Source organism: Stegostoma tigrinum, chromosome 5, assembly GCF_030684315.1.
Source record: "Stegostoma tigrinum isolate sSteTig4 chromosome 5, sSteTig4.hap1, whole genome shotgun sequence".
In the NCBI taxonomy this organism is placed as follows: Eukaryota; Metazoa; Chordata; class Chondrichthyes; order Orectolobiformes; family Stegostomatidae; genus Stegostoma; species Stegostoma tigrinum.
In genome coordinates, this window is record NC_081358.1 from 11,156,958 (window position 1) to 11,171,184 (window position 14,227).

The 14,227-nt window shown below is 40.0% G+C and overlaps 1 protein-coding gene across 1 annotated transcript in view; it reads left to right on the forward strand.

The window, feature by feature from the left end:
* The window catches only part of sdha (succinate dehydrogenase complex, subunit A, flavoprotein (Fp)), a 36,019-nt gene that overhangs the window by 6,274 nt on the left and 15,518 nt on the right, over positions 1-14,227 (forward strand). Inside the window, exons 4-9 of the mRNA XM_048529548.2 lie at positions 89-232; positions 2,190-2,354; positions 8,029-8,177; positions 10,785-10,909; positions 12,178-12,346; positions 13,782-13,977. Coding sequence (XP_048385505.1) covers positions 89-232; positions 2,190-2,354; positions 8,029-8,177; positions 10,785-10,909; positions 12,178-12,346; positions 13,782-13,977 — 948 coding nt within the window. The remainder of the gene's footprint in view (positions 1-88; positions 233-2,189; positions 2,355-8,028; positions 8,178-10,784; positions 10,910-12,177; positions 12,347-13,781; positions 13,978-14,227) is intronic.

The window sequence follows — 14,227 nt, forward strand, 5'->3', positions numbered from 1 at the left end:
GAGCAACAGTTTCATTTTCTCACTGATTTTTTTTTGATGTCAACAAATGAAAAGAAGGCTTAAAGAAACATCTGGTTATTTTTTGCAGGGTGGAATAAATGCTGCACTGGGTAATATGGAGAGTGATGATTGGAGGTGGCATTTTTACGATACTGTTAAGGGATCTGATTGGCTAGGAGATCAAGATGCAATCCACTATATGACCGAACAGGCACCAGCTGCCGTGATTGAGGTGAGGCAGCGTAAGATTTTTAAATACAAGGTATTTAGTAACTGAAATGTTTTACACGACAGTGGATTGAGTGGGATAACATCTCTGGTTGCTGTCCTTGAGAATTGTATTTACCTCTCGTGAAAGGTGATGGGATGCCCATATTTTATTTCTGACAGCAATTAAAGTCCAATAACTTAAACTTGAACCTTTTCAACCAGGTTTTTTGAGGTGGAGGTGGTGCATATACACAGCATTTAATTAACCGTGTTACCAGACTAAGTTGTTTGTTGGTTTGGAACAGATGGATGCCATATTTGTGTAGTAGCAAATCTTAGTTTTTACAACAGGAACTCAGCAGGCCTGGCGGTATCTATGGAGAAATAGCGGAGTTAAAATTCCTCAGAACTGAAGAACCCCAAACATTAACTCTATGTGCTAAGCAATCTTCAACCCGTGTAAATACATTGCCCCCAGTACTATGAGCTCCTAACTTGTGCAATAACCTTTTACGTGGCACACCGTCTAGTGCTTTCTGGAAATGCCATTATGTTACATATATTGGTTTCCCTTTATCATCTCTGCTTGTTGAGCTCTATCATGTTTGTCAAACATTACTTTCAAAACCAAGTTGATTCTTTGAATACATTAAGCTGTTCAAAAAGCTCTAATCCTTCTTCCTTTTATAATGGACTGTAACATTTTCCCAATGACCAATTGTTGGAGAGACTGGCCTTCTGTTTTCTGTTTCCTGTCCTTGAACCGGGATGTCATATCAGTGGTTTCCCAATCTGCCCAAACCCATCAGAATCCAGAGAGTTCTGGGATATTTTGACCAATAATTCCACTATCTCTGCAGCCACTTCCTTTAAAACCCTTCAAAGTTGGCCATCAGACCCTGGTGACTTACCTGCTTTTGGTATCATAAATTTGTCAAATACCTTGTTTCTCATGATAAAGACTTTAAGACCGTTCCTCCCATTTTGCACCTTGCTTATCTAATCTCCTTGGAGTGTTTACGGTGACCTCCAGTGTGAAGACTTGCAAAATACTGGTTTGATATCTTCCATTTCCCTGTGCCCTGTAGTCGCTTCCTCAGTTTTATCCTGCAAGAATGCCATACTCTGTTTAGCTGCTTTTTAAAAAAATATTCTCGGGGGGAAAAAACAGTCGGGAGAGTAAAGAGTCAAATCTTCCACATTGCCACTAGTTTTACTTGCTCTGTGTTGCTCTTAGTTTGCTTGCTCTTAGTTTTTGATCGGATGCCCTTCTTGACCTCCTTTTGTTCACCACATGTGGTTCATCCTTCTCACCAAATTCTTCTTGACCAAAATAAACTTTTGTTGAGCATTATGAAATACCTGCTGAAAAAAATCTGCCACTGTTCATTCACTTCTTTTTATTCATATTTCTTTGTGCCATCAACTTATCTATCACGTTTCAAATGCTGCCATGTTATGTACACTTCCCACCTGGGCGATTGATAAATCCAAAATTGCTTATTAATTCCACCTCACTACATATTACTAGATCTAAATTTGGACTCTACCAATTTGTCTTCCATGTTGCTCTTACTCCACTAAATTATCCAGTCAAATGCAGATTAAAATCGCCTATGACAATTGCAGTGCCCTTTTTACATGCATCCATTGTATCCTAATTTACACTAGTCTTATAGTGAGGCAATTCCTCTGGACCCTATAGAATACTCCCACTCATGACTTCTGTCCCTTGCTCTTCCTTATTTCCACACAAACTGATTACTTTTAGCAACTCCTGCATTGAGGATTTCTGTGGCTGCCTTTATAATAGAAACATGTCAGGAGGACAGGACGTTGTGGGAGATGCTGAAGTAACGAGAGTGATGCAAAGCAACTTTTAATTGTCAGCTTTTAGGCCTTGGAGTCTAAATATTTTTCTAGAAAAATGAGCTGTTAACAAATGTGGTGTTTGGTGTTTTCTCTTGTCTTTACACCAGCTGGAAAATTATGGAATGCCTTTCAGTAGGACTGAGGCAGGCAAGATCTATCAACGTGCATTTGGTGGGCAAAGCCTGCAATATGGAAAAGGGGGACAGGCTCACCGCTGCTGTTGTGTTGCAGATCGGACAGGACACTCTTTACTGCATACTCTATATGGCAGGGTAAGACATGTTGACTGATACCTTAAACACTTATAAAATAAAGGGATAAAATTAGTATTTTTGGAGATCAGTCATTCATCAGAAGAGTTAGATTAAGTTCCCTAAATGCGAACATATCTTATGTTTCCTTTTCAGGAACAGTTTGTGTTGCTTTATCATCTTCAGTGTAATAATATATTCCAAGTCTCTGTACGAAAGTATTAACAAACAAAATTCGACACTAAGTCTCTCAATTAGGTAATTGAACTAGGTTTAAAGTGCATTGTAAAGGAGGACCGTGTTTGTAAAGACTTTTTTTTCCTGTATTTTTGATTGTGAGTTGAAATGGGAAAATTACAGCTTTAAAAACCAAGCATTGTTAAAGGATTCCTGTCCCTTTTTTTTAAAACAATGCTAATTGTAAGTACTTTACTCTGCAGTTTATTTCAAGCAGTAGTGGAATTCCAGTTTATGGACCAGTCAAAGCCATACAAATGGAGCTTTGATTGGCAACAAATAGCTGATTGAATTATGGACTGGGAACCAATGACAAAGGCCTCCTGTCTGACAACAGTTGTAATTGGTTGCTAGGTAGCTGAACAGTTGGGGCCTGTGAATGAAATCGAGAGAAGCCATAAGGTGTCTGCAAGGGCAGGAGAAGAATCCAGATCAATCACAGAGCAGCCATGTCCTGACAAACATAAAATACCATGTCCAGAAACTCTGTGAACAAGAATCATTTAATTGTCTTTGAGTGTTCTCTCCATCCTACGCACTTGTTTATTTATTCCTGCCTGTTTGTTAGAGTTTATCAGTGGTTAGAATTTTAACTAGTTGTTATGTTGCTGGTTCATAATTGTTTCTGTAGGTAGGGTCTGTTTACTTAAACAAGAATTGCTACTTTTTATATAAGGAATCTGTTCTGTGCTTTCTGTCAACCTGTGTCTAAAAGACAGATAAATTAGGGAATTCTATGCACGTTTTAAAATCTTTTAACTTTGTGAAAACTGGGGACTAGTTCAGGCTCTAAGATTATTGAACTCGATATGGAGTCTGAAGGGCTGCAGAATCCCCAAGTGGAAAATGAGGTAGTGTTCTTCTAGCTTGTGCTGAGCTTCGCCGGAGCACCGCAGCAAGTCTGACTCTCACATGTTAGCCAGGGAACGCAGGTGTTCTGTGAAGCAGTGTCCCAGTCTTCCCCAATGTGGTGGAGACCACATTGGAAGCAACTGATGCAGTAGACTAGATTGTGAGAAGTGCAGTTAAAGTATATTTGGGCCTTTGGATACTGGGGAGGGGGAATGTGAATGGGCAGGTGTTACATCTTCAATTGCAGGTGGGGGTGTTGGGGGTAGTGTTGGGAGTGAAGGAAGAGTGGATCAGGGTGTCCTAGAGGGATAGTCCCTGTGGAAGGTGGACAAGGGAGGAGAGGGGAATATGTGTCTGGTGTTGGCATCTCACCGGAGGTGACGAAAATAGTGGCTCTTCTTCTGAATGTGGATGTTGGTGGGAGGTTAGTTAAGGACAAAGGGGAACCCTATCGCTGTTGCGGGAGGGAAGAGAGGTGGTGAAGGCAGAAATGTGGGAGATGTGTTAGACATGGTTGAGAGCCCTGTCAACAATGGTGCTGGGGAATATTCTAGAGGGAGAAGGTGGACATTTCGGAGTTTTCTTTGTTGAATTTGGCCTCATTGGAATATATGCGATGGATACAGTGGGACTGAAAGAATGGAATGGAGTCTTTACAGGAAACAGGTTGCAAGGATGTAAAGCGTGAATAGTTGTGGGATTTGGTGGATTTATAGTGAATATTACCGGCCAGTTTATCCCCAAAAATGGAAACACATGTTGAAAAAATGGAGGGAAGAGTCAGACTTAGACCTGGTGAAAGTGAGGGCAGGTGGAAATTAGAAGCAAAATTGATGAAGTTTATCAATTCCAATTGAGGGAGGGAAGCAACACTGATATCATCGCTATATAGGAGAAAGCGCTGTGGATGGGGAATGGAGTAGTACTGGAACAAGGAATGTTCCACATACCCAACAAAGAGACAGACATAACTGGGGCCCACATCGGTACCCATGGCCACCCCTCTGAACTGAGGAAAATGAGACAAGTTAAAAGACAAGTTTTTCTATAATTCCAAATAATTGGAGCTGAGGGGATGTCCTGATGCAACTTTTTCTGGCAATAAGAAGTTGATTTGATCCATGGACTAGTGAGCAGTAATTGATGATGGAGACTGTTACATTTACTTTCAGTCAACTGAGAAACTGATTCTCTGATAACTGAACACCTTGAAGCTGGTGTTTCATGGAGCAAGAAGTGTTCAATTTTTCCCAAGTTCTATGTTTCTATGTATTATCTGTGAATAAATTGGAACTGATTGGTGTACTGTAATTAGATTTACAGAAGGCATTTGATAAAATGCCACATCAAAGGTTATTGTGGAAACTAAATGTACACAATATAGTGGGTAACATTGGCATAAATAGGTGGGCCAGCTAACAGGAAGCAGACACTAGATATAAATGGCTCAATTTCTACTTGGCAAGCTGTAACGAGTGGTGTGCCGCAGGGATCAGTGTTAGAATTTCAACTTTTACATAATTTATATAATGACTTGGATAAAGGACCAAAGTTATGATTGCTGAATTTGCTGGATACAGAAGGATAGGATGAAAACAGAGCTGTGAAGTGGACACAAAGAAGTCATATAAAGATATGGATAGGTAAAGATTTGTCAAATGGAATACAATGTAGGAAAATATGTAATTGATCACTTGTTTGGTCAGAAGAATAAGGAGGAAGCATATTATCTAACTAGTGAGAGATTGCAGAACTCTGAGGTGCAGAGGGATCTTGGTGTTCTCGTGCATGAATTGGAAAAGGTTAGTATGTAGGTGCTGTAAGTACTTTGGGAAGCTAATAGAATTTTATCGTTTGTGAAAGAACTTGAATACAAATGTAGGGTTTATGCTTCATTTTTATGGCATTAGTGGGATTTTATCAGGAATAACATGCACAGAATTTGGTCATCTTCCTTTTAAAAACAGATATAGCTGCACTTGTAGGCAGTTCAGTGACATTAGATTAAAACCTGGAAAGGATGGGATACCTAATGAACAATGTTTGATAGGCTAGTCTTGTATCTACTGTTTAGAAGAGTAAGCAATGACTTAGAGTGCTGAGCCATTAAGATCCTTTCTGAGAAAGGTGCTATTTGTACACGTTGGTCTACAGCTGCAGTACTGTGTGCAGTTCTAGCCACCACATAGGAATGTTTGTTGTTTTCTTTGGAGCAATGAAGGCTGAGACAGGGACTAACAGGTGTATAAGTTTGACGGACATGAATAGGGTGAGGGGTTGCTAGCTAGGGTCACAGATTTAAGATAGAAGGCTAAGAGGGGAGCTTAGAAATATTTTTCATGTCTGGAACTCACTACCTGAAATGGTAGTTCAGTCAGAAACACTCATAGCATTTCAGTAGTATTATCTGAATTCTTAGTTTTTTTTATTACTTTATTCTTTTTCCACTTTTGAATTGAGCCGGAAATGACTAGTGGACTTTGGAACAGTTTATCGAAAAAGAAAAGAACAGACAAAACAACCTTTGTGTTTTTGCCAGGCTAAGAGATTAACCGCAGACTGCGCCTTGATTTAAAATAAAGTACTAAGACACACTGAACCTAGAAACAGCATTCTGTTTAAACAGATGGCAGAAGTTGGCTATTATTGAGGTCAGTACGTGGGAATTGGTTCCAGCCAGGCTGGAAGAGTGTTCAAGCAGGTGGCAATTATTGAATGGTAATTGAGGCTCTACAAAGAGTGGATCAGCCTATTTGGGCAAAACCAGAGTTAAAGTTGCTTTTTTGAACTATATGTTCTGAGAGATGGTTCTAGGTTGCTGCTAAGACAGCATGAAGACTTGCAAGTTCCCTGTCTATTCTTGTAGGAGAACCTAGAACTAGGAGTTGCTTTAAAAATAAATAGTTGCTTATGTAAGATATGAGGTTCTTTCTCCAAGAGTCGTGTAACTCTGCTTCCACTGCCCTTTGACGAGGACAGGCTTTGAATATATTGTTAAGACAGAGAGGTTGCTTGAGGAATCTATGGAGTAAAAGGTCAGTGGGGGTATGTGGGAATGTGAAGTAATCAGCTCAGCTATTATTTTATTGAATGGACAAGCAGCATACAGTTTACATTCTTCAGAATTGAAGAAAGATCACTGGACTCATAATGTTACACCCAGTAGCATCAATGTGGGATGTAAAGTAGCAATTGAAATTGTTCTTAGGGCAAAAAGTAGTGCAACATATACCATTCTTTTGGGCGTGAGTTCTTGCCTCTTGTGGATGTGGTAGAGCTGCAGCTGCTTTGCTGTACATTTTTTTTTAGGTGGACCTAGTGACTACCAGAAATGAGCTTTGAGGGTAATTTAAATAGGCAGGCAATGATCCAGCACCACTTTGAAAGACTAGAGAAGATGCAATATAAGCTCTGATTAGTCTTTTCTCCTCTAGTTCTAAGGCAGCCTCAATAATAAAGCTGAAATGGACTCTTATAAAGAATCAGCTGCAATTATACTTTTTCCAGCTCTCTACAGAACATGGAGGACAAGAACATTTCCTCCCAGTTCCATATTATTGCTTGGATGATGTATGCTGCATGCTACCATGTAGCCGCTCCACATATTGGAGCTTGTAATGATCCTCAATTGAGAATCCATAATCTTTGTCCCCATATTCACCATCTTTTGATACAAGGTCTCTAGGTTTCACTCAGCCCTCTGCAGGATGCTCTTCCCTTGATGCTGCTCATGCTAATCTGGAGAAAATTTGGGGCGGGCGGGGGCTTCATATCTACCCAACCCATCCCTGTTCTCCTATGGCCAACCACACTTCAGTCATTGCATTCAGTATGCAGCTTTCCTCTTCTCCATGCCAAAGACCAAAGTCCCCACTCTGTCATCTCGGTTACATCATCTTCACCCCGGGCCAGCCCAGTTCTGATTTTTAAAACCCTAATTTCACTGATCTTAGTATCCCCATCTAACTCACTTGCCAACAGGATGTCAATTTTAATATACTGACTCGCCCCACCAGACCCCATCTTAATATTCTTACACCCTGCCCTTGAAATAGCTTACTGTCTTATTGTTACTATTATGTTTGGTTCTCCTGGACTGTTGGAAGGAAGATTTGTCTTGTATCAGAACACAGAACTTTAAGGCTGTTGAATCTGCTGAACGTTTGACATGTCTGTAGTTGTTGTAATGGAGGTTAGCTAATTTATTTATTCTACATGCACGTTTAACTGGTGCTCCCAAGGTAAAGTAAAGGTTAAATATTATCTTATAGCATGTAAAAGTTGAAATCCAGTGTTTTTAAGTGTGATTTCCTAAGAATTGTTGGGATTTTTTTATATGAAACAGAATCAGAAATTTAAAAAGATTGAATTGTGAAGCGGCTTGAAACAAGATTTCATATCACTCTGCAAGTCTGCAGCCTGTTTTCTAACAAAACCTGTTTTCAGTAGAAATGTTCATATCCTTGAGCTAATGAAATGATAACTCAATGTAGTTGCCCCACAGTCATTAGAGCCACGTACAATTTAACTTGTTTGAAAACGTGACTATAATGTGTCGCCATTTTTGGTCTTTGATAACTGAAGTTGTTGTAATGTGTTTCTACAGTCACTGCGGTATGATACCAGCTATTTTGTTGAGTACTTTGCCTTGGATCTCCTGATGGAGAATGGAGAATGTCGAGGTGTCATCGCATTGTGTATGGAAGACGGTTCTATTCACCGGTTTAGAGCCAATAATACTGTGCTTGCGACTGGGTAAGAATGTGTATCATAGACTAATGGACTTTCTATCCTGTAGGTGTAAGCTTTTTTTTTCTATTCATTTGTGGGATGTGGACATTGCTGGCCGGCCAGCATTTTTTGCCCATCCCTATTTGCCCTTGAAGGTGATGGTGCACTGCCTTCTTGAACTGCTGCAGTCCTCCTGCTGTGAGTTGACCTATAATGTTATTAGGGAGGGAATAGTGAGTGATTTGGAGGGGAACTTGGAGCTGTGGTGTTCCCATATGCCTGCTTTCCTTGTCCTTCTAGATGCAAGTGGTTATGCATTTGGAAGGTGCTGTCTGATCTTTGGTAAATTTCTGCAGTGCATCTTGTAGATAGTACACACTGCTGCTACTGAGCATCAGTGGTGGTGGAAGGAGTGAATGCTGGTGGATGTGGTGCCAATCAAGCAGGCTGCTTTTTTCTGGATGGTGTCAAGCTGCTTGAGTGTTGGGTCTGCACTCATCCAGGCAAATGGGGAGTATTCTATCACACTCTTGACTTGGGCCTTGTAGATGGCAGATAGGCTTTGAGGAGTCAGGAGTTGAGTTACTTGCTGCAGTATTCCTAGTTTCTGGCCTGCTGTTGTAACCACTCTGTTATTGTGGTGAGTCCAGTTGAGTTTCTGGTCAGTGGTAACCCCCAGGATGTTGATAGTAGGGGATTCAGTGATGGTAATACTATTGACTATCAAGGGTCAGTGATTAGATACTCTTATTGGTGATGGTCATAGCCTGGCATTTGTGTGGCTCAAATGTGACTTGCCATTTATCAGCCCAAGCCTGGATATTGTCCAGATCTTGTTGCATGGTGCAATTATTTTGCAGTCTTACATTAAACACTCCTAAACTGTGGGAGACTATCTTAGTGTTTTAGATGAGATATTGAACTAAAGGCTGTTCAAGAGCGTGTTAAAAATCTCAAATTATCAGTTGAAGAATTGCACATAGCATTTCCAATGTCTAAACCAGGAAGACCCACTCAGTCCAAAAGATGAAATAAACTAATGGTTTATTTGTTTCCTACTTTTTGGAACTTTGCTGTGCACATTTGACTTTTATTTTATGTTTCCTTGATAGTAGTGATGAATCATAAGTACTTCATTGGCTGTAAAGCATTTTGCAACATTGTGTGTATGGCAAAGTGCTACATAAAACTAAATTTTTTTAATGTATTACTACTAATTTCTGAAATGGTAGAAATTTTGCATAACCATCTGTAGGCCAAATATAAAACTTCCAGAATTTGTTGAGAGACGTTGCAAGCTGGCAAAACTCATAACTGTTTAGAGTCCTAGCAGTATCAGTTACTTTGCAAGTCACTGTTCCAAACCAAAGCTTTGAGAAACACCAGCTCTGCTAGACAGTTGTATTGCCTTCATGTGTTCAAGATGATTTAAATCTGAGTAAAATCATTCAGAAAACAAAGCTGTGAAGATTTTTACTGTAGAATAGTACAACTTAAAATTTATATCTCTGCATTTCTTATATTGAATTTATCCTAAAATATTGCAATTCTTTCTTAAACTAAACTTAGTGGATTAGTGAAGAGGCTTTGTTTTGGCAATAATATCATTGGATTCAAATCCAGACATGTTCTAGGGACATGGGTTTGAATCTTGCCATAGCAAATGGTTAAATTTTAATTTCATAAAATGCTTAAGGGTGGCTGGTAACTACTATTGATTGTCGTAAAGATCTATCTGATTCGCTAATGTGCTTTCGTCCAGTTTCACCCAACAGGTGTGAGATTGCCGCTAGAGGCAGAGAGATAAATGAACAGGATAGGCAGCTGAGGGTATTATTCATAGGCTGGGACAGAAGGGAAGCTGAAGTGATGAGAGCTGCGAATAATAGAGAATGGGTATGTTGTGCTGAAAGCAACCTTTTGTCTTGACAGGTTCAGGGTTGGGGGCTGTTTTTAAAACAAAAAAAAGTGCAAGGACAGAATCTGGCCCTAAAGCTATTGCAGTCGCTGTTGAGCCTAGAAGGTGCACGGTCCCGAAGTGGAAAGTAAGATACTCTTCTTAGACTTTGCATTGAAGCTTGCTGGGATGCTGCAGCATTTCAGAGACAAATGTTGCATAGCAACATGGTGTGTTTGAAGTGGCAGGCAACTGGAAGCTCTTTTTTTCAAATGGAGCACGTTCTGCAAAGTGGTCACCTAGTCTGTGTTCGAACTCCCAGTGCACTAGGGTTAACACTGAATAGCAGTAGGCTAGATTGAATGAAACGCCTCCTCCTTCTCAAAGCCCTCAGGCCTCCTCCATCAATCTGGAACATCAGTCTCAGCTCCAGCATTTATCCTAGACAAATATCAGAAACAGAATGGAGGATTGTTTGTTCTGCAGTTTGCATGCGGTCATCTAAATATTAGTGAAGCATTTCAAGCCGTCGAGTCAGATCACAGAAAAGCAGGGTCAAAAAGGGAAAGAGGCAGCCATTTAGCCCTTTGTCTCTGTTCTCCTAGTTAATTACTTCATAGCTGAAAGTCCAGAGAGAGTACAACTTCGTTACAAGGTGTCCTGTGCAATTGTAGGTAAGTAAATGCTTTTGCATTCCATTAAGCTGTTTGATCAATATTTGTTCTGTTTTGCAGTGGATATGGAAGAACTTACTTTAGTTGTACTTCAGCTCATACGAGTACTGGAGATGGAAGTGCCATGGTCACTCGAGCTGGGTTACCTAATCAGGACTTGGAATTTGTCCAGTTTCACCCCACAGGTGCAGATTGCTCCTAGTGCCTAGTGTATACTTTTGATTTTATACCTCTTCACTTTTTGTAATGAAGACCCTAGAAGATTTTGTGCTAGCCACTATAAGTATACAAATAACATTGTCTTCTCAGATTATTGAATGCCTGGGGATTTCACCTGTGGAATTTGTGCTTAAATAAAATTCTTTTTTCGTGAGGATTTATTTTGGGGTCATAGCCTGCTTAACTTAGTGTTTGGATGCTATGATGGTAAACTTTGATAACAACTTGTAACTTTCAAATAGTAAAGTATGTTTGTAATATGTAACTCCATAAAACAAAACACAAAGGTGTGAATGCAGATTGGTATTGGCATTTCACTATCTGCTTTTCTGAAATATAACATGGAATGGAAGTTGGGGTGAGTTGAGTAAACATGGACGTTGAAAATTAGGAAAATATTTTTCAGAAGAAAATTAAAACCTTTAATGGTCGTTGGAAAATGACTCAGTATGTATAAATTGCCCAGATCAAGATTGCCTTCTGATATCTCAGAATCTGAGCCATATGATCAGTCAGAGAAGGAACCAGATACATGGAGAAAAGGGTAAATCCTTACCAAAGAGGAAACAAAATATGATCTTGCCCTTGTCACTTCCTATAAGAAGTAATACCAGATGTGTAGTTTTACTGATGGGCTTTAAAGATGAGTTAAAGAAAAGGAGTGATTTATGGAATAAGAGCCTGTGTTTAGGCCTTGGATTATGATGGCGCAGCCATTAATGGGCGCTCATTGCTGTGTGGCCCTATGGACAAATACACTGCCCTTTTCATATTTGGTACCTGGCTTCAAATGCAGCTTGTCCTAAAGTACTTTACTGTAACATGCATTATCATTACTGTTGTCACTTAAGAAACATGCCATGTAATTTACATACAGCATGCTCCAGTAAACAAATGAAATAAATGACCAGATAATTTTGTTTTACTATTGGTTAAAGTGTAGATGAAGACCAGGAAACAAAACTAACCTGCTTTTGCTTGAACAATGCTGTTGGATAATTTTCAACCGCTTAATAGCTTGAATGTAGACCCTTCAAACTTAAGTGACAATCCTTCTCCTCAGCCAAGGCTCATTTTTACAAACTTGGTAGTGCTTACTGTGCTTTGTGGCAGCTAATCTGTCACACCTGTGACTACTGAGATGATTTATTATCCGAGTTTCACTGTTTTACTTGTATCTTGAATTCTATTATAACGTGATGTGCCTGAAAGCTATTGTTGTTGCACACCCTAGGAATTTATGGTGCTGGTTGTCTCATCACTGAAGGATGTCGTGGTGAAGGTGGAATCCTCATTAACCGTGAAGGAGAGAGATTCATGGAACGATATGCTCCTGTTGCAAAAGATCTTGCTTCAAGAGATGTGGTTTCACGATCTATGACCATTGAAATTCGTGAAGGAAGGTAAGCTTAAGCCTCTAGATTTGTATGCTCTTTCTTTTTGTGAAAATAAGAACCTGCACTTACCTTCTCCCTCTGCCATATCTCAAATTACTCATTTACTGTTCACTCAAATGTTATGCTTAGCAAGAAAATTAATTTGCAGTGGATGCATCAATCTCATGTCTGCTGTGAGCAGTTGCAAAGATAACTTAAAAATAAGAGACTGGATTTGTGATTTACAGTCTAAAAAAAGTGCAGGAGCATAATTCACTCCTGGATTACATTTTTATTGCTTAAAATCAGCAGAAAAATGACAAACTGAGAGGCTCCGCTAATGCCTGGAACGCAGACTGAAATCTCGAATACTTCAGAATCTTATTCTTATTGCCATTTCTGGGGTGCTGAAACAGCAGAGACTTGTAAATTTAAGGAATGTTACAACAGCATTTGAAGGCTTCCCATTATAGGAAGATAACCTTAGGTGCTTCATAATCAAACAACCCAAGCCAAAGGGTTTATTAGGAGAAGGTGACCAACAGATTGGAAAGAGGAGGGATAAAACAAGGCCTGGATGTCTTTGCCCACGAGTTGCTGCAAGTTAGCAAGCAAGTGGTGAAGATGGCGAATGATATATTGGCCTTCATAGCAAGAGCATTTGAGAACAGGAGGAAGGATGTCTTGCTCCAATTATACAGTACCTTGGTGAGACCATACCTGGAGTACTGTGTAGTTTTGGTTTCCTTATCTAAGGAAGGACATTCTGGAAGGAAATGTGTCAAATGTTTTCCAGAAAGATTCCTGGTATGGGAGGACTGATGTAGCAAGAGAGCCTGGATTGATTAGTCTCTATTCATTGGCGTTTAGAAGAATGGTAGTGTGAAGAGGGGGTTTGTAGGGTGGGAGTGGGAGTAAATGCAGGAAGGATGTTTAAAAATACTAGGAGTCCAAATCCCAATGATTGCTGTTTAAGGATATATGGTATTCCGTTTAGGACTGGGTTGAGAAATTTCTTTAGCTAGAGTTTGGTGACCTTGTGAAATTGAAATTCTCTTCCACGTAAAACTGGTTGAGGCCACAATATTGAATGTTTCCAAGAAGGAATTGGATGTTGTTCTTGGGGCTAAAGGATCAAAGAAAATGGGGAGAAAGCATTAACAGGATACTGAGCTGCATAATCAACCATGGTTACAATGAATGGCAGAGCATGTTCAAAGCTCCCAATGGCCCACTCTTGCTCCTATGTTATACATCTGTGATTCCAGTGAGTGGATCTATTTCTACTTGATCCTATGGGCTACTTCATGTCATACTTCAAGTGCTGCCTTATGTCGGGAGCATTCCTGTTCCCTCTCTTCTGGAGTTTAATTCTTTATGTCATGTTTAGGCGAAGCCCAGAATTGTTATTAATGAAATATGTTCTGTGACCTTTGGTCTTTGCCCTTTACTGTCTTGACAGAGGTTGTGGCCCTGATAAAGATCATGTCTACTTACAGCTGCACCACCTGCCCCCTGAGCAGCTTGCAATGCGGCTACCTGGAATTTCAGAAACAGCTATGATTTTTGCTGGTGTGGATGTTACCAAAGAGCCTATTCCTGTCCTACCTACCGTTCATTATAATATGGGAGGTGTCCCCACCAACTATAAAGGCCAGGTAAACAACAAAATTTCATGTTGTTATTTCAGTTCTGTACAGATGGACGCACTGTTGCCCCTGAATGAGAATATTATGAATTCATTCCATGTTTCTTAGAACATAGAACATAGAACAGTACAGCACAGAACAGGCCCTTACAGCCCACAATGTTGTGCCGACCATTGATCCTCATGTATGCACCCTCAAATTTCTGTGACCATATACATGTCCAGCAGTCTCTTAAATGACCCCAATGACCTTGCTTCCA